Source organism: Rana temporaria, chromosome 4, assembly GCF_905171775.1.
Source record: "Rana temporaria chromosome 4, aRanTem1.1, whole genome shotgun sequence".
NCBI classification, from domain to species: Eukaryota; Metazoa; Chordata; class Amphibia; order Anura; family Ranidae; genus Rana; species Rana temporaria.
Genome location: NC_053492.1, coordinates 225,339,404 through 225,360,242, shown reverse-complemented (window position 1 = coordinate 225,360,242; position 20,839 = coordinate 225,339,404). Strand labels below are relative to the sequence as shown.

Here is a 20,839-nt window from a genome sequence, read left to right as displayed (position 1 = left end):
AGAGACAATAAACTGGGTGCATTTTTGGGCCTTTTTCAGGGGCTCCCATTGGTCTATAGGGACTGAAAATGCCCAATCCTGCCCCAGAGGGACCCATCATCTTTTTCAGGCCCCAAGCGTCACCACACTGGGGGGGTCGGGCATCGTGGGACACAATGGGAATCCAGACGTCGAGCATTGCTAGAAAATCAATCGCTTAAAATTCACATCTAAGAAAAATGTAAGCAGAGCTATTCCATTCCTAGAGATTTCGGGGCTCCCCCTCCCCCCTGCACCCAGGCCGTCTAGGTTCTGTGTCCACTTCCCTGTGTATTACTGCATCTGGGAAGAACAAATAGAAAATAAGACACAATACCTGGGCGGTGGTGGCGGCGGTGTGGTGTCACTGGCGGCGTCGGCTGTGTGTGTCCCGGGCGGTTTAGCCAATCAGGTTACCGATAGCCAGAACCGGTCAACCTGATTGGCTGAGACGCCTGACAGTCTTATCCAAGGAATGCACCCCGGTACGTTCTCTGGATAAGCATCCAGAAGACTGACAGCTGTACTCGGAAAGCCTATCAGAGCCACAGGCTCTGATAGGCACTTCCGTACAGCCAACCAGCTGCCGCTATTCAACGCTGGTCAACGCTTAAATCCGACCATCTGAATCCGGCCAGCGGCGACAATAACATTGATTCATGCAATGCATGAATCAATGTTATTAGTCAGTGGTGTGTGCGGGAGCCAGAGGGGCGGCGCTCCAGCGCCCTCTATGGACGAACTGCCACTGAAGTCCAGCAGCCTCAGATACATCTGGATGAGAGGTGCTGACTGCCAAGGGGTAAGTGAGCTCACCATCTATCCCTGTCTGTGACTGAAGTCTCCCCCCCCCCCCCTTGCTTCTGAGAGGATACACTAAGCTAAATCAGCGTTCTCAGAGCCACCCTTACTTCAGAGTCCCCCCTTACATTGGAGTCCTCTTCGTAGAGTTCTGTGTCCTTCCCAGAGCATCCCTTACTTTAGGGTCCCCAGAATTCTCCCTTACATCAGAGTCTGCAGCATTTCCCCCTTACAGTAAAAGGGAACTCTGCATCAGAGTCCACAGAGTTCCTCTTTTACATTTGAACTCGCAAATAGGAACCCTTGTTATTAACTTCATATGATTAGGAATGTTATTTAATAGCAAAATATATGTATAGTTTATACTATTAAAAAAATTGCCGTGCACTGCTAAAGTGTTTAATATTCATGGCAGCAGGAGTACCTTTTCTTCAAGTCAAGTCCAAATTCAATGAGCCAATGAGTAGAGAGAGAGGGGGTGGAACCAGGTTGTAGCTCCATGTCTGAATGGACACAGGGAGCTGTGGCTCAGGTGCCCCCATAACAAGCTGCTTGCTGTGGGGGCACGCAATAGGAGGGATGGGCCAGGAGCACCGAAGACTGAAAAGGAGGAGGGTCTGGCCAAAACCATTTCACAGAGCAGGTAAGTATGACATGTTTGTTATTTAAAAAAAAAAAAAAAAAAGATATTACAATTACTTTAATGGCATCCCAGACTTTTGCCTCGTACATACGATCTGATTGTTGGCCAACCAAGCGTCTGATTTTTGGGCGTTGCCTGGATCTTGTCTTGCATACCAATGGTACACAATTGACAGCCAACAAACACAAAGATTTGGTCCCCTTCTGCTAATTTTGTGTTTGGTGAGCATTGATTCCGAGCATGCATGTTTGTATGTTTGATGTACTGACAAAACGAAAATCAGGCAACAGACCATTGTCCACTGAAAATTTCCTAGCCTACCATCCAACAATTGTCAGAAGGCGCGTACTAATGGTCAGATTGTAAGACGGTCAAGAGATAACCTCCTGCCAACAATCGGATTGTGTGTACGAGGCTTAAGTCCGTAGGGTTCAATATTGAGTTGGTCCATCCTTTGCAACTACAACCGTTTAAGTCTTCTGGGAAGGCTGTCCACAAGGTTGAGGAGTGTGTCTATGGGAATGTTTGACCATTCTTCCAGATGCACATTTGTGAGGTCAGGTACTGATGTGGATGAAAAGGCCTGGCTCACAGTCTCCACTGTAATTCATCCAAAGGTGGATGGGCCATTTCAATAATGAACCCTACGGACTAGGACTGGGATTTCATTAAAGTTCTTGCGCATATAGGGGCAGGTGTCCCAATACTTTTGACAATATAGTGTATGTGGATAATGCAGAAGGCTTATCCAGGGAATTTGGCAAAATATATCTGCCAAGCCGATCACGCAGTAGTGTAAAGCCACGTACACACGACCATTTTTCATGTCATGGGAAAAAACTTTTTTCTCGACGTGATTCTTGTCAAGCCTGCCTTGCATACACACGATCGTGAAAAAAAATGCTTGAGCAAAGCGCGGTGACATACAACACGTACGATGGTACTATAAAAGGGGAAGTTCCATTCGGATGGTGCCACCCTTGGGGCTGCTTTTGCTGATTTTGTGTTAGTAAAAGTTTGGTGAGAGACGATTTGTGCTTTTCAGTCTGTTACAGCGTGACGAATGTGCCATCTCCATTACAGACGCTAGTTTTTCTAGGTCTGGTTCCATTAACCACTTAACCCCCGGACCATATTGCTGGTCAAAGACCAGAGCACTTTTTGCGATTCGGCACTGCGTCGCTTTAACTGACAATTGCGCGGTCGTGCGACGTGGCTCCCAAACAAAATTGGCGTCCTTTTTTTTTCCACAAATAGAGCTTTCTTTTGGTGGTATTTGATCACCTCTGCAGGTTTTTAGTTTTTGCGCTATAAACAAAAAAAGAGCGACAATTTTGAAAAAAATAAATATTTTTAATTTTGTGCTATAATAAATATCCCCCAATAATATCTAAAAATAATATTTTTTCCTCAGTTTTGGCCGATACGTATTCTTGTACATAGTTTTCGTAAAAAAAAATCGCAATAAACATTTATTGATTGGTTTGCGCAAAAGTTATAGCGTTTACAAAATAGGGTGTAGTTTTATGGCATTTTTATTAATATTTTTTTTTTTACTAGTAATAGCGGCGATCAGCGATTTTTTTTTTCGGTACTGCGACATTATGGCGGACACTTCGGACACTTTTGACACATTTTTGGGACCATTGGCATTTTTATAACGATCAGTGCTAAAAAAATGCATTGGATTACTATAAAAATGCCACTGGCAGGGAAGGGGTTAACACTAGGGGGCGGGGAAGGGGTCCCTAGTGGCCGCTTAGAGAGCCGACATATAGCTACGGGCTCTCGCCCAGGGGAGCCGACCTGCCGCCGCGGCAAATAGTTAATGAACTATAGTTGATTGGACCCTTGCTGAGACGTTTGATGTACATGAGTCCATCTATTGATGTACCTGGCATTAGTATTATGAATTATCATACTAATTTTATTAATTATAAATGTTGAAATTCTAAAAATTTGGAATTTCAAATGTTGGGTTGTGTATTCAAATTTTGATCAATCTTTTTATATATTCTAGAAAGGTTTATCTAATAATATAATTTTTTAGTAATTTATTAATCCATCATATTATATTATATCTGTATCTATTGAATATTAGGCAATACTGGATGCTCCTTCCACTCACTGTGTGCATACCATATATCTTTAGCTATAACTGCAGTTCCAGCTTTGTGATATAATATAGTACAATATTGTATGGCTATATTGCCCTATGCCTTTGTGTGTGTGTGTGTGTGTGTGTGTGTGTGTGTAGGTATGCACTGAGGCCTGTGAGTTGGGTCTTACCTGATCTCTATCAGCTTCCCCTCCCCTTCCTCACACAAAAAAAAACCCCTCTTGGTTTCATTGTACCAAAAATGTATTCTTTGTGTAGCCGCAGCTATCTATTTTTTATATATATATATTTTTTTCTCCCTATATCCGTTGTTTCCCCGTTTTTCTATTTTTGGCCACTAGAGGGAGTATTGGTGACAGTGGTGAGCCTAGATCACTGATTGTATCAGAGGAGGTAGAGTGTCAGTAGACCCACAGCTCCTGATCAGTGGCGTCTCCATCTTTCATATTTAGGGGGGGGGGGACAGGGTCAAAAGTAGGGGGGTCAACTATAAAATGCAATTATATATATATATATATATATATATATATATATATATATATATATATATATATATATCCTGGGGCCCTTTACTACAATCCCACAACGAGCCCTTTCACATGTTCTGCAGTGAGCTCCCTTTCTACTATACTGGGGACCCCCAGGGTGGCAGAAAACAAGAGATATATGTCACCAGCACACCAAAAAAATATAAGGGTCCAAAGCAGTGGGAGAACTCTCAGGGTTGCAAAGGTTGTCTTGCCACCGGGCCCTGGTGTTCGGCCACTGTGGGGTTCCCCAGCTGTCCTGTCTCTGCTATTGACAGCGCTGGTCTGGCACCTGTCTCCTTGGCAGAGGCGGCAGTCTATTAGGACCTAGTGCTGGTGATATTATGGGTGAATGCAGGGGAAGGTTTTAACCATTAATGAACAGATTCTCTTATGATTATCGCTAGTGGTTGCTGTATAGCCACTAGTGATAATCACTGTTTGTCGGGAGAATACAATTGCTGGGCAGGAGGGATATTGCCCTGTCAGCACTGTCTGTGTTGATGGGGGGATCATGCAAGTTTCTTTCCTGCAATCTGTGGATGCAGGAAAAAAAATTGCAGTGTCTATTACCTGTCTAACTGAAAGTAAATTGTGAATGTCTTGAAAGAACAGGAGAGGGGGAGGGAGACAGATGGGGGAGAGAAGGGATGGAGATAATGCAGTTCAGTGATTACAGTGTACTGCAGTCTGCAGTGCACACACTTACCCACGGTCCAGGCTAGAATCTCAGGCATTGTTCACACACAGCCAGGAATGCTGCAGATTTTCATATTTCCCGCCCACACACCCCCTCTATTCAGATACAGCACGTCGGGATAGTGTGGGCGGTACTAGAAGGAGGAGGAGCTGTATTCCTCCCAGCTCGTATGTAAGGGGAGTGATGGGAAGGGGGGGGGGGTGGCTGGACTCGCTGGGCTGTGAAAGAGTGTCATAGACTGACACTTGGCTCAGCTTGCAGTCACCACTCTCAGAATTCACAGGCTGGTTCTCCTGTCCTAAGGACGGGAGAAATCAGTCTGTTTTTCCAGTAACTGAGATGAAGGCCCCCTGCCCCAGTGCTCGTGGAGTCCTTTCTGCAACTCGCTCTTCTCTGTGTGAATGAGGATGCAGGATCGGGCGGCTGTGGTTGTGTGTGCGCTTGCATTATGCAGTGTCAGCGAGCAGGAGGGAGGGGGGAGGAATCCCCTGCAGGAGCTGACTGGGGACGCTCTCCCTCTCAGGAGAGACTGTGTTACTCGAGTGCCATTGCTTCTGATAGCGCAGTTCCAGTATGCGCCGCCTGTTAGGGCGAGCACGTATGGGCGGAAATGACGTTCCGGCCAAACCGGAAGTGCCAGTGCGGCTGGAACGCAGGAGCCGCTCGCACTTCCTGGTTGGGACGGCATGTGGTCCAGGAGTTGGGGACGCTGGAGGAGATGCGGTTTACAATCGGGGTGAGTGCAGCGGCTGTTGTCTCCATGGCTGGGCATCCGCCATTACACTATAGGGAGGCAGATCTTTGCTTCCCTTTAAGGGACTAATTTGGGGGCGGGATTTGCCAACTCTGTGCAGGTGCCTGTCTATACACACACCCACACATATATATATATATATATATATATATACTGGAGGGCTTTTTGGAGAGCCATAACAGACCTCTCAGGCTCTGAGGAAAGGGGTGCGCCCCAGAAACGTTAGCCGTTCCGCCGCTAAAGGGTAAAATTGAATCCTCGGTATCATCAAGTCTTGCTGGCAGGGACCAAGAAGACTGGTCTGATTATACAAAGCTGTATTCAAACTCTCGTTTGGGAGTATAAAACACTTGTTTTTACTAAAATAAAAATATTTTGTGATAATGCACTAGGTCGGTGCGCCCTCCCTTTTGTTTTTTCTTTTCTCCTAGTCTGTGAAAACCCATGGTTCAGAGGAGGGCTGCAAGACCTGTCATTTTATCTTACGATTGGACTGCATTACCCCATAACAAAAACACCAGAGCGCAGGAGAATTTTTTGTAGCATGACGAATGTGCCATCTCCATTACAGACACTAGTTTTACCAGAATGAGTGCTCCCGTCTCAAACGCGCATGTTTAGAAGCAAGTTATTTTTCCCACTCGTTAAAGCCTACACACGACAGTTTATCACGACGTAAAAAACGAGAAAAATTAGAGCATGTTCTTAATTTTTATTGCCCATTTTTCACGTCAAGAAAAATGCTCTGGAGCCTACACACTGTCGTTTTTAATTACCAATTTAAAAAATAAAATTTTTCACATCATGAAAAACGGTCGTGTGTACACGGCATAAGGCTATGGGTAAAAGGTCCAGCTGATTGTGGACCGAGGCATCAGTAGGGATGTTATCGGGATTCCACTTTTTTTTTTTGCAGGTAAAAAAAGCATGAGTGCATTTGTTATTTTTTTAAAGTGAATTTAGCCTTTAACTGTTTTTATTGCTTATGCTGCTAGCTCTAGTAAATAAATAGGACGGTTTATTACATTTATCTATTTTTTTACATTTCTTCAGTTGGTTTCTCGCTTAGGCCATTATGTTGTTATACATCCCAGGAGTTTTTATGGGCGTATTTTTTTTCCCCATCTGGGAGGAGGGGTTTTCCCAGCTAAGCACACCCTGCTGTATGCATGGCTTAATAGTAGATGTTGTCATCTGGGCCCCATTGGGGAGATTTCTCTTTTTTGCTGCCCCAAAGATGCATCAAGTAGGGAGGGAAATTCCGCTCTAATACAGATATTATCAAATTGATATCTTTAATAATAATGTTCCTAAAGAAACAGGTGTCCACATTGGAAGATTCTCACTTACCTCTTGTTTTAGGTGGCAAACTGTAAAATGTTGGATTTCCTGTCCCATTCTATCCCTATAACAATTGTTAGAAGGACAAATAAGACAACCCCCCCCCCCCCCCAACTGGTACACAGACATGAACTCATAACAAGCATATTCATAAAGAAATACTGCATGGAGCAAATTGTTATAAGTATGGCAACCAGTCTGCGTCCATACTAATCTGATTTCAATAGAGTGAATTGACTGCTATACAGTAAGTTGGTATGCATTGCCTTTGCATTGTTACTGAGGTCAGTTTTGCCCCCCCCTCCCCCTCCAGACAGGATTGCTATTTTACCGAAACTGCATTTGCATTTGGATTGATTAATGTTGTTAAAAAAAAGAAAAAAAACTACACTGAGTGCTGTTTGCATCTAATATATATATAGTGCCCATGTAAATTGTGATACCATTTACAAAAGTGTAATACCTCTTTTGTCATCAACCATATGGCATAGTTTTTTTTTTCCGTAAATAGATATTTTACTTACATTTTAAATATTAAAAATATTTTACATTTAAAACAATTTAAATCTCCAATGTGCTTTTACTGAGCTTGGTAGAAACCCATCAATAATACCTCAGGGGACCTTGTAGCAATACTTTCTCTGAAATATAAATGCAGGTTCTATTTTTAATAATAAAAAACAGCATGGTGGTAAGAAGTGCTTGCTAAGGTTAAAAACTAAAGTAATTTTAGCGTAGAACTTGCATATTACAAATATACATTAGTTTTTTGTGTTCAATTAGGGATGTGGCACCCAACGTTGAATTGTCAAACAGGGCCAAATTATTTTCCTTCTGTAACAGACATACTTCCATAGCTTAAAGATTTTCTATAAAATAGAAAATAATTGATTTACATTGGATGGACATCACTTGGGAAAGATCCTAGCCAGACTCAGAGCACAGAACTGTTGATGTAGCTGCCGCAAATAATGGAGTAGAACTCTATCATGGTTTAAACCAAATTAAAAGGCAAGAAATAGGAACAAAAAATAATTAAATAAACAACCACAGGTAAAAAGTGAAATATTTTATTGGGATGATTGAATCTCTATGAGACTGAAACTAATGATTTCACTTTTCCAATCACAGTAAACCATAAGAGCGTTATACCGCTCTGCTCAACTTCAAAAATCATCTCCAAAATGTTAGAAAACATACAAATGCATTTAAATAATTACAAAACAATGTTAAAACACAAACAGGACAATTAAAACCCATCCATTAACTCCACAGGACAAAGGCTTGCTAAAGTTTGCACTTTGTATTTAAAACAAATAAGAAAGGGGAGACAGCCGAGACATGGAAGTAAATGGGTCAAAACTTAACATTTTCAATGCAGCAAGAGTTTTCAGAAGCCAGCTCCTTTCTTTAGATCTCTGCAGTTGATTTTGGCAATATGGATAATGAGAATGACACTTAATGTCGATCCCCAGTTTCTGCTTAAGACTTCTCCATGCTATATCAGTGGTGTCTCTGTCTCCCATATCCCCGTATTAAAAGCACTGCAGCCACTCATTTACTTTTAGAATGCTCCATGAATTAAAATGTACAATGATTTTAATGGAGAAACATTTTAATGATCATGCTTCAACCCCAGTTTTGTTACTAGATGAAGTGTGGGCTTACAGAGTCTGCTCAAAGCCAGGAACTATTAAGTGTATCTGTCCTCTCAATAATGGCAGACATGTTGTTCCCTAAGCTATGGGGCACTAGACACTGGTAACACCACTGAAGGAACACTTGCCTCAGTGAGTTGGTCACTATTTTCATGAATTGATGGACTTTACATTACAGACTATATGTTCAGTTCACAATTGTTTGCCTCCCCTACAAGCAAGAATACATTAAATCATACAAGAAATTTTAAAAATATATCAATGTCAGGTTCTCCATTTTATTCCCAATAAGTGGAATCCTGGAAATGATCAAGGTTTGGAAAAGAAAATATATCTATTTTTATTTTATTTAGGCATCCATTAAAACCAAAAGCAGCAACAGACTGATACTTAGAAACATGCATTCATTTTACACATATTTATATTTAGACAAAAAAAGTCCAATAATTACAGTTCAAAGTACACAGCTTTTTTTGTCAGTGCATAAATCCCAAAACATTAGCATGAAAATATTGTTCTTCAGAGCTATTAAGCACCAATAGAGAGTCTACAGACCTTAAACATTCTTCAATATGAAAAAAAAAAAAACATTTTATCCAAATCACCAAACAGGCTATTATTGTTCCACGCACATTCTGAATATTTACAATACTTTATGTGTTAATAGAACTTCTCTATGACAATCATGGGGGGAGTATTGCAATAATGTTGGATGTTCTGGAGAATAGACAAGAAGATGATACTATGTGGAAGGTTTTGGCGAAGATGGTTGGAAAGGCAACAGTTATAAGAAATGCAAAAACTACCAGTAATTTGGCATTCCAGTACTCATGGAAAACCTAAGCCATTTGGTGGACATAAGCAATATTTTGCCTAACAAGTCAGTAGAAACTACAAATATCACCAAGGTGCAATGTGCCACATGCATAAGCGATGTCAGTAGTTTCTACCGATATGTAAAAAATGGTGGATTAACTCCCATTTACGGTGCATTTACTGTGACTAGCAATAGGTTCACATTAAAGTAAGGTCATGAATAAATAAAATCTCCATGTTACATGACCAAACTAAATAAGGATATGACCATGATATTTTCAGATTTGCCGGCATCACTGAAAAATGTAGCAGCTAGGTTTTTACCAGTTTGAGGTCCAAAAACATTACTAAAAAGTAAAATATAGTTTGTCCTTACAAATTAGTTGTGTCTGTGTTAATTTTCAGAAAAGCTGCAGTAATATGGTACCATTACAGGAAAAGTATCTTGTGATGACAAAAAGTACCCACTAGTTTATTATGTTGCTGAAGTTCAAATCATGTAGGGCAAAAAAAGTGAAGCTGATATTGCCTTGGATGTTGCCAAAGGAAAAGAAAATAAACCCTTCAAAAACAACTGTGAAAACCTACAGGATAGGTGCCCTATAAGCAATCAGTCAATGAAGATACACAAGGGACTTAGTTCCATGGGTTACTTTACAACGTGCCACCAGTGCATCTACTGGCAATAAAGTACTGTGGTAAAGCTTAAGGGGCTTTATTCTAAAGTGATCCGATCAATAAGACATAAAAAAAATATATATAAAAATGTATGCTTAATATCACATTCTTTTTTTAAAGAAGAAACTTGCAACTGAAAGCTGTTTAGGTTGGACCTCTTATTTATGTTAGGAGACATTTAAGATTAATAAATTCATTCAAGTATTTAATTTCGAAACTCATCTTTAAGGTAAATTTATAAAAACAAGACTGCCACCTAAAAGGGTAACAGTGCTTAAAGTGGTTGTATAGTCAATTTTGGTACTTTTACCTACAGGTAAGCCTATAAAAAGACTAAACCTGTAGGTAAAAAAAGTGTCTCCTAAACCTTTACGGTTTAGGAGATATTCCCCTCGCAATGAGCCGTTGACTGCAGCAGCGCATGCGCACAGGGGATTCTCGGCTGAAGGCCCGGCAGACGTCAGACCTTGCCGGAAAGAAATATCCCGCGCACATGCGTGGGAGTGACATTGCGGCTCCAGCCACTCACAGCGCTGGAGCCGCAATACCCAGAAGACCTGCCGAGACAAGATGTCATCTACCTCGGTGTGGACCAGGTGAGTTACCGATGCCTTATTCTAAGGTAAGGATTTCATAATGAGCTAGTATGCACCACATCCTTGCTCATTATGGCTTTTGCCTTACAGGTGACTAAAAAGAAATAGGTTTGGGAATATATAACTGCTTTAAGTGGAGGCACTTTGTGGTGTCTGCAAGTAACAGTGCTAGTAGGATTCTTGTATTCCTGTGAAGTCCTCTTGAAACCCAGGGCAAGAACTGTAAAGAGGCCCTCAACCTGTCACCAAGCCTGTCCCCTGCCATTCTGCCTAGTAGGCACTAGAGGCACTGGTATTTTATAACTAAATGCCAGGAGCAGACTTTAGCATCTGGATGTTTTATCACAATTTGCCTTTGCCTAGAATCTATGGAGCTTTCTGGGATCTGCTTAAAGCCTAACAAAGGTAAGTGCAACATGGTGCCTGCACTTCAGTAATACGGTTACCCATATAATCCTTTTGGGCCAGGTCATGTTCACTGCTTTTATAACTGAACTAAATTGGTTTTCTAAATCAAATACTTAACCTAAACGTATTCTATAAACCAAGCAACCCAAAATCTAGGGGAAATGCATGAACCATAGAAGATCTTTCTGCAAAGCAGTCCTAGTCCACCCCATGGCAGCCTACAACTGATGGAACCTGAGTACGTTTGGCACATACACCTGTAATAGCAGGTGTCTTAACGTCTCAACATCCTAACAGCAGAGACAAGCAGTATTAGCAGGACTACATGTAATAAATGTACAGGATACTTGGCAGTGCTTCTGTCGCTACACAAACCAGGGCATAACAATGATGTCAATTATTTTTATTACATATTACGCTAAATCTCCAGACCGATCAGGATTTGAAATAAACCAATCAAAACAAAAACTGCAGATTGCAAGGCTGTTACTCTTCACTATATAATGAGTTTTTGTGCCACAACAAGCATGTGCACAGCAGGTACATCTTTGCTTCAGGTCAGTAAATCACCGAGCAGCAAAATCTCAGGACGACAGCATGTCCAAAATTAGTTGGCAATAACAGCTCCAATATTTTTTTAAGCTGGCTTTACATAACAGTTTTGTCAGCAAAATCACTACACTTGGCCCAACCAACGTTTTTGGGATTTACCAAGATCCATAGAGTTTTGTCTATGATGCAAATAATTATGTACCATTCTTTGTCCAATATGGTTTGTAAACTGTGCAGAGCATAATAGGAATCCGAGGTTAAAAAAAACAAAAAAAAAAACACTAATTTGAGGAACGCAAATAGGTAATATTGTTATTTGGTAAAAATCAGCATTGTGCTACAAACATTATTATATCATGATACATTATGGATATTGTTAGCATGCTCTTGACATTGATGTTGGTTTTTATTTTTGTGTTCTTTATCATAAAATTATTAGATTAGCATGTGTAATATAAACCCTGCCCAAATCTGTTCCCAAGAAAAGCATGCTTGGACATGCAGCAGTTCACTTAGATAAAGAAGCACATTTTCACCAAGCTTGTCAGTGTTCCGACTTAGATTACAATAGGATGCAAAAATGTATGAACTGTCTAGGCACAGCGTTGTGTGAAGACATCAATGTAGCTTTCTGCTTTATACCTGGATAAACAAACAGGTGCCCAACTGCTGGAAATCCTATTGAATTGCAGCAATGAAGAAATCACATAATTTGTAACACTATCATAAAATAATTCACTATAAAAGAAAATATAAAATGTCTGTATAACTGTTGTCCATTTTGCCAATGAAGAATATGCTGCTTATCATTTAATGTCCATACAATGTGAAATGAGCGAGATTCTCCATCATTAAAGAACAAAAGCTGCCTGAAAGAGGCCACATAAGCCTAATACTCAGCAGTGATTAAACCCTTAACCTACTTCCAGTAAAAGCATTTAGGTAACTTTGGTAAATGAAATCCATTCTGTAATGTCATGCTTCTTCAACATAAACATCTCCACCGAACAACATAAACATGTTTCAGTGTATACAAAGATAGAATGTATAATATAAGGGAAGGAACATCACACCATGCCCTCCACAGCTATTATGAGACAAATGGATGGAAGAAGCATACTGAGGGTTAACATGGTCAGTCCAGCTGACCTCACGTATCAGCCTGCTTGTGCAAAACATCGATAAGCATATCCATTTTGCACTGATGGGTAAACTCCACCAGATTCATGGAACAGAGCAGCCTGCATAAAAAGAAAATTTCTAGACTGTGTGAAAACAATTGAGCCATGTCCTGACAAATTTATTGTAATCTATTCGGAAATGGTAAACCAGTTTCCATTTAAATTTGTAGAGGTGTGTTGACTTCCATAAAATATAAATTAATAAACCACTAACGTATTTCAAATTGGATGATATAAATGATCTTCCAGTAAAGAAGAGGAAAGGAGAGGAAAAAGTGAACAATATATAAATATAGCTCAAAATACAATGGCAGCTAACACTTTAATACCACATAGTTTGAGATTTATTGTTAATGAGGTATTACATAAGCATCTGGCAAAGTCCTTTCTTCTACTGAAAATATCTGAGGCCAGCGACCAGAAAGAATTTTTCCAAAAATACTTCAGAGTCAAGAACTGCAATGTGTGCTGCACGTCCAATGAGAGAATTGGCTGTATTGGGCAAAGCGTGAATTACATCATATCGCACTAGATTACAGTCGTTGTTCTGCAGAACTGGTAGAAGGATATTTTGGATCATCTCAGCATACACCGGCCCTGCAAAATACCATAAATTAAATCATTGTTAAATAAAAGGACACTTGCTATATGTACTTTGGTTTCCTATGCACATCAAAGTAAACCCAAACACAAATTGGTTGATTTTCAGCACTGCTTAAAGTGGAGCTCCACCCTAAAGTGGAACTCCCGCTGGTCGGAACCCTCCCCCCCTCCGGTGTCACATTTTACACCTTTCAGGGGGGGGGGTGCAGATACCTGTCTAAAGACCGGTATTTGCACCCACTTCCGGCCACACAGTCTCGGGCAGACTGCAGGCATGACGTCACCTCCCGTCGGCCCCCCCGTTGTGTTCTGGGAACACTCGGCTCCCAGTACACAGCGGGAGCCAATCGGCAGCCGTAGCGCGACTCGTGCATGCGCCGTAGGGAACCGGGCAGTGAAGCCGGAGCGCGTCACTTCCTGGTTTCCTCACAGAGGATGGCGGGGGGGCAGCAGAGTGACGAGCGATCGCTCGTCCTCTGCTGCGGACGGCGCTGGACTCCAGGACAGGTAAGTGTCCTGATATTAAAAGTCAGCAGCTGCAGTATTTGTAGCTTCTGGCTTTTAATAAAAAAATAATTTCAGCGGAGCTCCGCTTTAAGGCTCGGTTCATACTTGTGCGATGCTGGAACCCTGCAAATCCACTGCGGGTTCCCACATCGCACCGAACATTTGCACGGTAGTTCTCACTGCTATATGCGAACTGTGGTGAGTGTCAATACATTGTTAATGACACCCCCATTTCATCTTGCTCTAGCAAAGCGCGGTGACGTACGACGCACTGAAAAAAGGGGAAGTTCCATTCAGATGGCGCCACCCTTGGGGCTTCTTTTGCTGATTTTGTGTTAAAAGACGATTTGCGCTTTTCAGTCTGTTACAGCGTGATGAATGTGCTTACTCCATTACGAACGCTAGTTTTACCAGAACGAGCGCTCCCGTCTCATAACTTGCTTCTGAGCATTTTTTTCACGTCGTTAAAGCCCACACACAACCCGGAAAAACGGTCATGTGTACGTGGCATGAGTATTAGTGAAAGCTGAATTCCAGGAATTCAGACACTTTCTAAAATGTTCTGGATTACTATGGGCTAAGTGCATCTAGGTTAATGCCACATTGTTGACATATGCCTTTAATTTAAGTTCTGCCCACCCCATCACAGAGCACCCTTTATTATGGAACCCATTCACAAAATACCAAGCCTTCTGTAAATGGACAACAGAAGGACGGGCGGAGCAGGTGCTGCTGTGTGAGAAAGTAAGTTCTCTCCAGTCAGAGTGCCAGGAATATTGTGATAGCTATACTCCCGAAGCTCAGTAAAATGTCAAGCTGTATAAAAAAAAAAAAAAAAAAGGGAAGAATGCTACCATACAAAACCATCACATTTTAGAAAGTGTGAAAAATCAGGAATTCAGCCACTTTGTTATAGGAGTACAACTCTAAGTAAAGGCTTACATTAAACACTCAAATACACAAACGCAAAACCTAGGCAAAGCTATAGGTTGTATATAAAACAATTTTATAAAATATACTCTAATATAGACAATACGTTGCTCCAATGTGAGCTTCCCCACCTGATTGTTTGTCCTTAAGAGCAGTTTTGCACATTTCAATACGGGCAGAGTGATAGGGTACATAGCGATCCTGTAGGGAACTGACCAGTACCACATTTCTGAAATGCTCCAGACCTGAGAAAAATAAAACATTATATAGCCAAGCAAGTTTTGTTTTCATTTTTTACAAAAGCATTTTAAAATACTGCTTAGATGAAATAAGGGAGTATCATGCTGGCCACAAAAGTTCATTTCAAGCATAGGCTGTAGTGCAATGGACTACCCATTTAAATATTTTTTTTAATAGGATTTCTTTTGTAGGCCCACATACTACATATTTGTTAACAAATACTGTTCTGAGAAGTCATATCTGTCAAAAGTCTCACTGAAAATGTTACATTGAGATTGCACAAGCAGCAATGGTTTACATGGTATGCTGTGATCACTGGATGCTTTATACATTTTGAAGCACAAAATATAACATCTGCTCAGAATGTATTTTAATTGGAATCTTTTTGTGCCAAACATACAAGAGACCCTCGCGATATGGTCCAACATTTACCTATTGGTCCATTTGTGCAATGTTGCCTATATGTACAAATATACAGTACATCAACCTTGATATGTATCTTTTATAATTTTTTTCATTGACATATGCATTGCTCATTTTGTCTATTTTTAACCTGAATATGGAATAAAAAGATGCATAATTTTATGTAATGTGGTATTAACTTTTTTCTTGATGCAACGTTAAAAAGTCCCATGGGCATTATTTCCTTTACCATACCTTGAATTAGGGACCGAGTTCTGCCCACATCTTGGCACTCTTGGGCGTCTATATTTTGGACAAGAGACCCTTAAAGCGGTGGTTCCCCTAAAAATAAACTTTTAACATTGCTTTTCCCACAATAATTACGATTAGAATCGGCTGGTTTTATTAAGAAAAAAACGTCCGTACATACCGTTTGCTATATTCGTTCTCACCGCCACTTCCGGGTACGATGCTGGCGGTGGGCGTTCCTAATTGATGGACAGGCATCCGACCGACTCATACATCGCGTCACGAGATGCCGAAAGAAGCCGTACGTCGGTGCGGCTCTATACTGCGCATGCGCACCGACGTTCGGCTTCTTTTGGCATCTCGTGACGCGATGTATGCGTCGGTCGGATGCCTGTCCATCAATTAGGAACGCCCACCGCCAGCATCGTACCCGGAAGTGGCGGTGAGAACGAATATAGCAAACGGTATGTACGGACGTTTTTTTTTTAATAAAACCAGCCGATTCTAATCGTAATTAATGTGGGAAAAGCAATGTTAAAAGTTTATTTTTAGGGGAACCACCGCTTTAACTGAACAAGTTTACCTTTACTGTTAAGTTTATTACTTGAGCTGTAATTTCCCAACTTCAGTGCTAATCCACACCATCTGACTTCTCTCTCTCTCTCTTTAGTAAGATAATCGGTTGCCATTAGGGTTTCAACTCATTGTATAGAGAAATGGGAGATGGTAGGAGTAGGCACTGATGTCAGGCTCCTAGCAATAATAAATACCAAAAATATGGGGGTCAATTCCAATTGAACTTTAGTTTAAATCAGCTAAATATATTTTAGGTGCATCAAAATCAAAGGGTGTGCAATGTCCTACAGCAATTTTCTTAAAAAAAATAATATCAGCTAGACTGTTTAGAAAAAGTATGGTATGTGTCTTGCCAGCTCGAAGCAGAGTCAGCTGTAATAATGACCCTTGCTGCCTGTGTGGAAACAGTAATGTATTTGCAGCTATCCAACACACCCCCCTTCATGAGTAAAAGCCATAGATTGCCAATCAGTCGATTGCAGAACTGGAAGTCTAAATAAGCAGGGAGCGTGTCAAACCTTTGCAATGAGGATGCAGATTTTACACAGAGATCAAGGGTCCCACTCTGCAGTTGCTGGCAGTCCACAGGCTGTGGCTGCCTTATTAAAAAAATAAAAATAAATTAGCTGTAAGACTTTGAACACCTTTTGTTTTGATGCACCTGGAATGTATTACCCAATATAAACTGAAGGTTCAACTGGGTTTCAACCCCTCTCACCACACATCCCTTTAAAAAGATTCTGAGATTCTATGTGTGGTGGGATGGGAAGGATAGGCCATTATGTGACCACTGTGATTGGCTGTAAAATTGGCCACATGATTGAGAGCCAACCCCGCTGGCTACTGGTCGTTCGTGAGGACCAAGAACTGTCTTTGGCAGCTTGGTTGCTGTGCTGGGAGCACACAGTGACCGAACTCTCAGCGCACAAGCATTGGCTGCCTAGTGACATATACTGTATATGCAGCCTGTGGGAGTTAAAGCGGAAGTTCACCCATGAACATTTTTTTACCCTTAGATTGATGCTCATTTTATCTAGGGGAATCGGCTAGTTGCTTTAAAATCAAAGCTGTACTTACCGTTGTAGAGAGCGATCTTCTCCGCTGCTTCCGGGTATAGTCTTCGGGAGTGGGCGTTCCTATTTTGATTGACAGTCTTCCAACAGGCTTCCGACGGTCGCATCCATCGCGTCACGAGTAGCCGAAAGAAGCCGAACGTCGGTGCGGCTCTATACTGCGCCTGCGCACCGACGTTCGGCTACTTTCGGAAAATCGTGACGCGATGGATGCGACCGTCGGAAGCCTGTCAATCAAAATAGGAACGCCCAGTCCCGCAGCCCATACCCGGAAGCGGCGGAGAAGATCGCTCTCTACAACGGTAAGTACAGCTTCGATTTTAAAACAACTAGCCGATTCCCCTAGACAAAATGAGCAGGAATCTAAGGTTAAAAAATGTTAGTTCCGGGTGAACCTCCACTTTAAAGCCCACCCTTTTGCTGATGCACACTTCTTACATGGTCGACAGCAGATTAGTTTCAGAAAGGCACTTTTGCACATTTAAAAGAAGAAGCTTCTTTTCAAACAAAAATACCTGGTTTCTTGCTTAGTTTGTACAGGAAGGTTTGTCGAGGATCCGAGTGGTCACGACAAGTCAGCTGTAATAATGAGCCAGATTTTTTCCACTTCTGCATGAACCACAAGCCTGCAATACAAACAATATACATCAGTGCCAAAAACTTCATGCCAGTTGCAAAGTCTATGTAGAAATTATAATTTGTTTAATTAGGTTGGTTTTTCTTACAAAAGTCAGCTTTTACATTACCAAACAGTCCAGCAACCACAGCTGTCTAAAAATCAACAAAAGCTTTAAATTATATAACATGAAATATATATATACACACACACACACACACACACACACACACATACATACATACAGCCCTCGCATTTGGTGAGTAAACGAATTAAGAGGGCGAGAATGGGCAGGGCTGTGTAGTTTCAGGAATGTATAGCCAGTGCCCCCCCCCCCGCCCCCCCCAGGCTCGCAGTGCTGCCATTTCTATACATACAGTAAGCTGCCTGGGACCGCCCCTTTTCACCTTCTGCTGCACATCCCAACCCAGGTTCGCAGAGCGTGCTGTTCAATAGGCAGTAAAGAGTAGCGCCTGGGACCGCCCTCTCCACCTCCCTCCTGCTACACATCTCCGCAAAGCACACAGACCGTGCACTTCAATTTGCATAAAGAGCCGTCTGGGAGTGCCCCTCTCCTGCTGCACATCTTGGTCCGCCCGCAGTGTGTACCGATGACTGACCGACCTAGTGTGATACTGAGAAGATTTTAATAAAAAATGTTAAAATAAATCATCGTACTCACAAAGGGAGTGTAAAATCAGGCTTTAAAAGACAATGCAGCAAAAGTCCAACACCATCGGCAAAACACGATATTTACTTCAATCAATGACCGTTGTTAGGGCTGGACGCATTTCGGGGGCGTACCCCTTTCCTCAGAGCTTGGTGGTCTGCAGTGTTCCCACTGCAGTGTTCCCACACTGTCATTGATTGAAGTAAATATCGTGTTTTGCCGATGGTGTTGGACTTTTGCTGCATTGTCTTTTAAAGCCTGATTTTACACTCCCTTTGTGAGTACGATGATTTATTTTAACATTTTTTATTAAAATCTTATCAGTATCACACTAGGTCGGTGCGCCCTCCGTTCTCTTTTTTCTCTTTCAGTTTTATGAATTCCCACGGTTCTGAGGAGGGCTGCAAGACTATAGAAGATACCTTCTAAATTTTAATTCAAAAGTTTCAATTGAACTTTACCATCCCATATTATCTTCCAAAAATACCGGAGCGCAGGAGAGTTCTTGTTTTTATCCGATGACTGACCCCCATGGCTCCAGAATGGTAAATATGACAGTGTGCTGGAGGCATTGGGGGAGGAGGGGCTTTGGGATTAATAAAGTTGTTAATATTTTTGTAACTTACTGAGTAAAGCATTTAAATAGTGTAATTTCATGAGATAATTTACAAGGCCTGGCTTTTGTACCCCATATCAGGGTTATAGTGCTTGGCTGCAGGATATCTTCCACCAAATTTTTCATTTGTTATTTAATTACGCACCTAGCATCAAATATTTTCTTTATGTATCTGTGTATATATATATATATATATATATATATATATATATATATATATATATATATATAAATGACACTTTGCTACAATGCAACGGTGTAAATTTGCTGTCCCCTAAAAATAATTCAACACAGCCATTAATGTCTAAACCGCTGGCAACAAAAGTGAGTACACCCCTAAGTGAAAATGTCCAAATTGGTTCCAAAGTGTCAATATTTTGTGTGGCCACCAATATTTTTTAAGCACTGAGTAAAAGAAGCAGCCAGCAACTCCATAACATCAATCGTATTTATTGTGAAGCCTTCACAGTGAGTACAGTCAGCAGCAGTCTAGTTTTGGTGATAAGCCTTGTTCACAGCACCAACATATTTTTTTAAGCAGAGTTCACCAGAGCTTCACCGGTTACCAATAGAGTCCTCTTCCACTCCTCCATGATGACTTTAGGGATCTGGTGGATGTTAGAGACCTTGCGTTTGAGGATGCCCCACAGATGCTCAGTAGGGTTTAGGTCTAGAGACATGCTTGGCCAGTCCATCACCTTTACCCTCAGCTTCTTTAGCAAGGCAGTAAGTCGTCTTGGAGGTGTTTGGGGTTATTATCATGTTGGGAAACTGCCCTGCGGCCCAGTCTCCAAAGGAAGGGGATCATGCTCTGCTTCAGTGTGTCATAGTACATGTTGGCATTCATGGTTCCCTCAATGAACTGTAGCTCCCCAATGCCAGCAGCACTCATACAGCCACAGACCATGACACTCCCACCACCATGCTTTACTGTAGGCAAGACACATTTATCTTTTTACTCCTCACCTGGTTGTCGCCACACACGCTTGACACCATCTGAACCAAATACGTTCATCTTGGTCTCATCAGACCACAGGACATGGTTAAAGTAATCCATGTCCTTAGTCTGCTTGTCTTCAAACTGTTTGAGGGCATTCTTGTGCATCATCTTTAGAAGAGCCTTCCTTCTGGTATGACAGCCATGCAGACCAATTTGATGCAGTGTGCGTTGTATGATCTGAGCACTGACAGGCTGACCCCCCACCCCTTCAACCTCTGCAGCAATGCTGGCAGCAGTCATATGTCTATTTCCCAAAGACAACCTCTATTTCCCAAAGACAAACACACCTGCTCCCCATACACACCTGAGACCTTGTAACACTAACAAGTCACATGACACAGGGGAGGAAAAATGGCCAATTGGGCCCAATTTGGACATTTTCACTTTTGTTGCCAGTGGTTTAGACATTAATGGCTGTACATTGAGTTATTTTGAGCTGACAGAAAATTGACACTGTTATACAAGCTGTACACTGACTACTTTACATTGTAGCAAAGTGTAATTTCTTCAGTGTTGTCCCATGAAAATATCTAATAAAATATTTACAAAAATGTGAGGGGTGTAC

The 20,839-nt window shown here is 41.5% G+C and overlaps 1 protein-coding gene across 3 annotated transcripts in view; it reads right to left on the bottom strand.

Annotated features, from left to right (window-relative positions):
• Positions 1-12,031: 12,031 nt before the first annotated feature.
• Positions 12,032-20,839, bottom strand: part of FAM135A (family with sequence similarity 135 member A) — a 149,604-nt gene continuing 140,796 nt past the window's right edge. For all 3 annotated transcript variants that reach the window (XM_040349914.1, XM_040349916.1, XM_040349915.1), the window contains 3 exons: positions 17,888-17,998; positions 14,964-15,077; positions 12,032-13,389 (listed from right to left, as the gene is read on the bottom strand). In XM_040349914.1, coding sequence (XP_040205848.1) covers positions 13,184-13,389; positions 14,964-15,077; positions 17,888-17,998 — 431 coding nt within the window. In that variant the 3' untranslated portion in view covers positions 12,032-13,183. The remainder of the gene's footprint in view (positions 13,390-14,963; positions 15,078-17,887; positions 17,999-20,839) is intronic.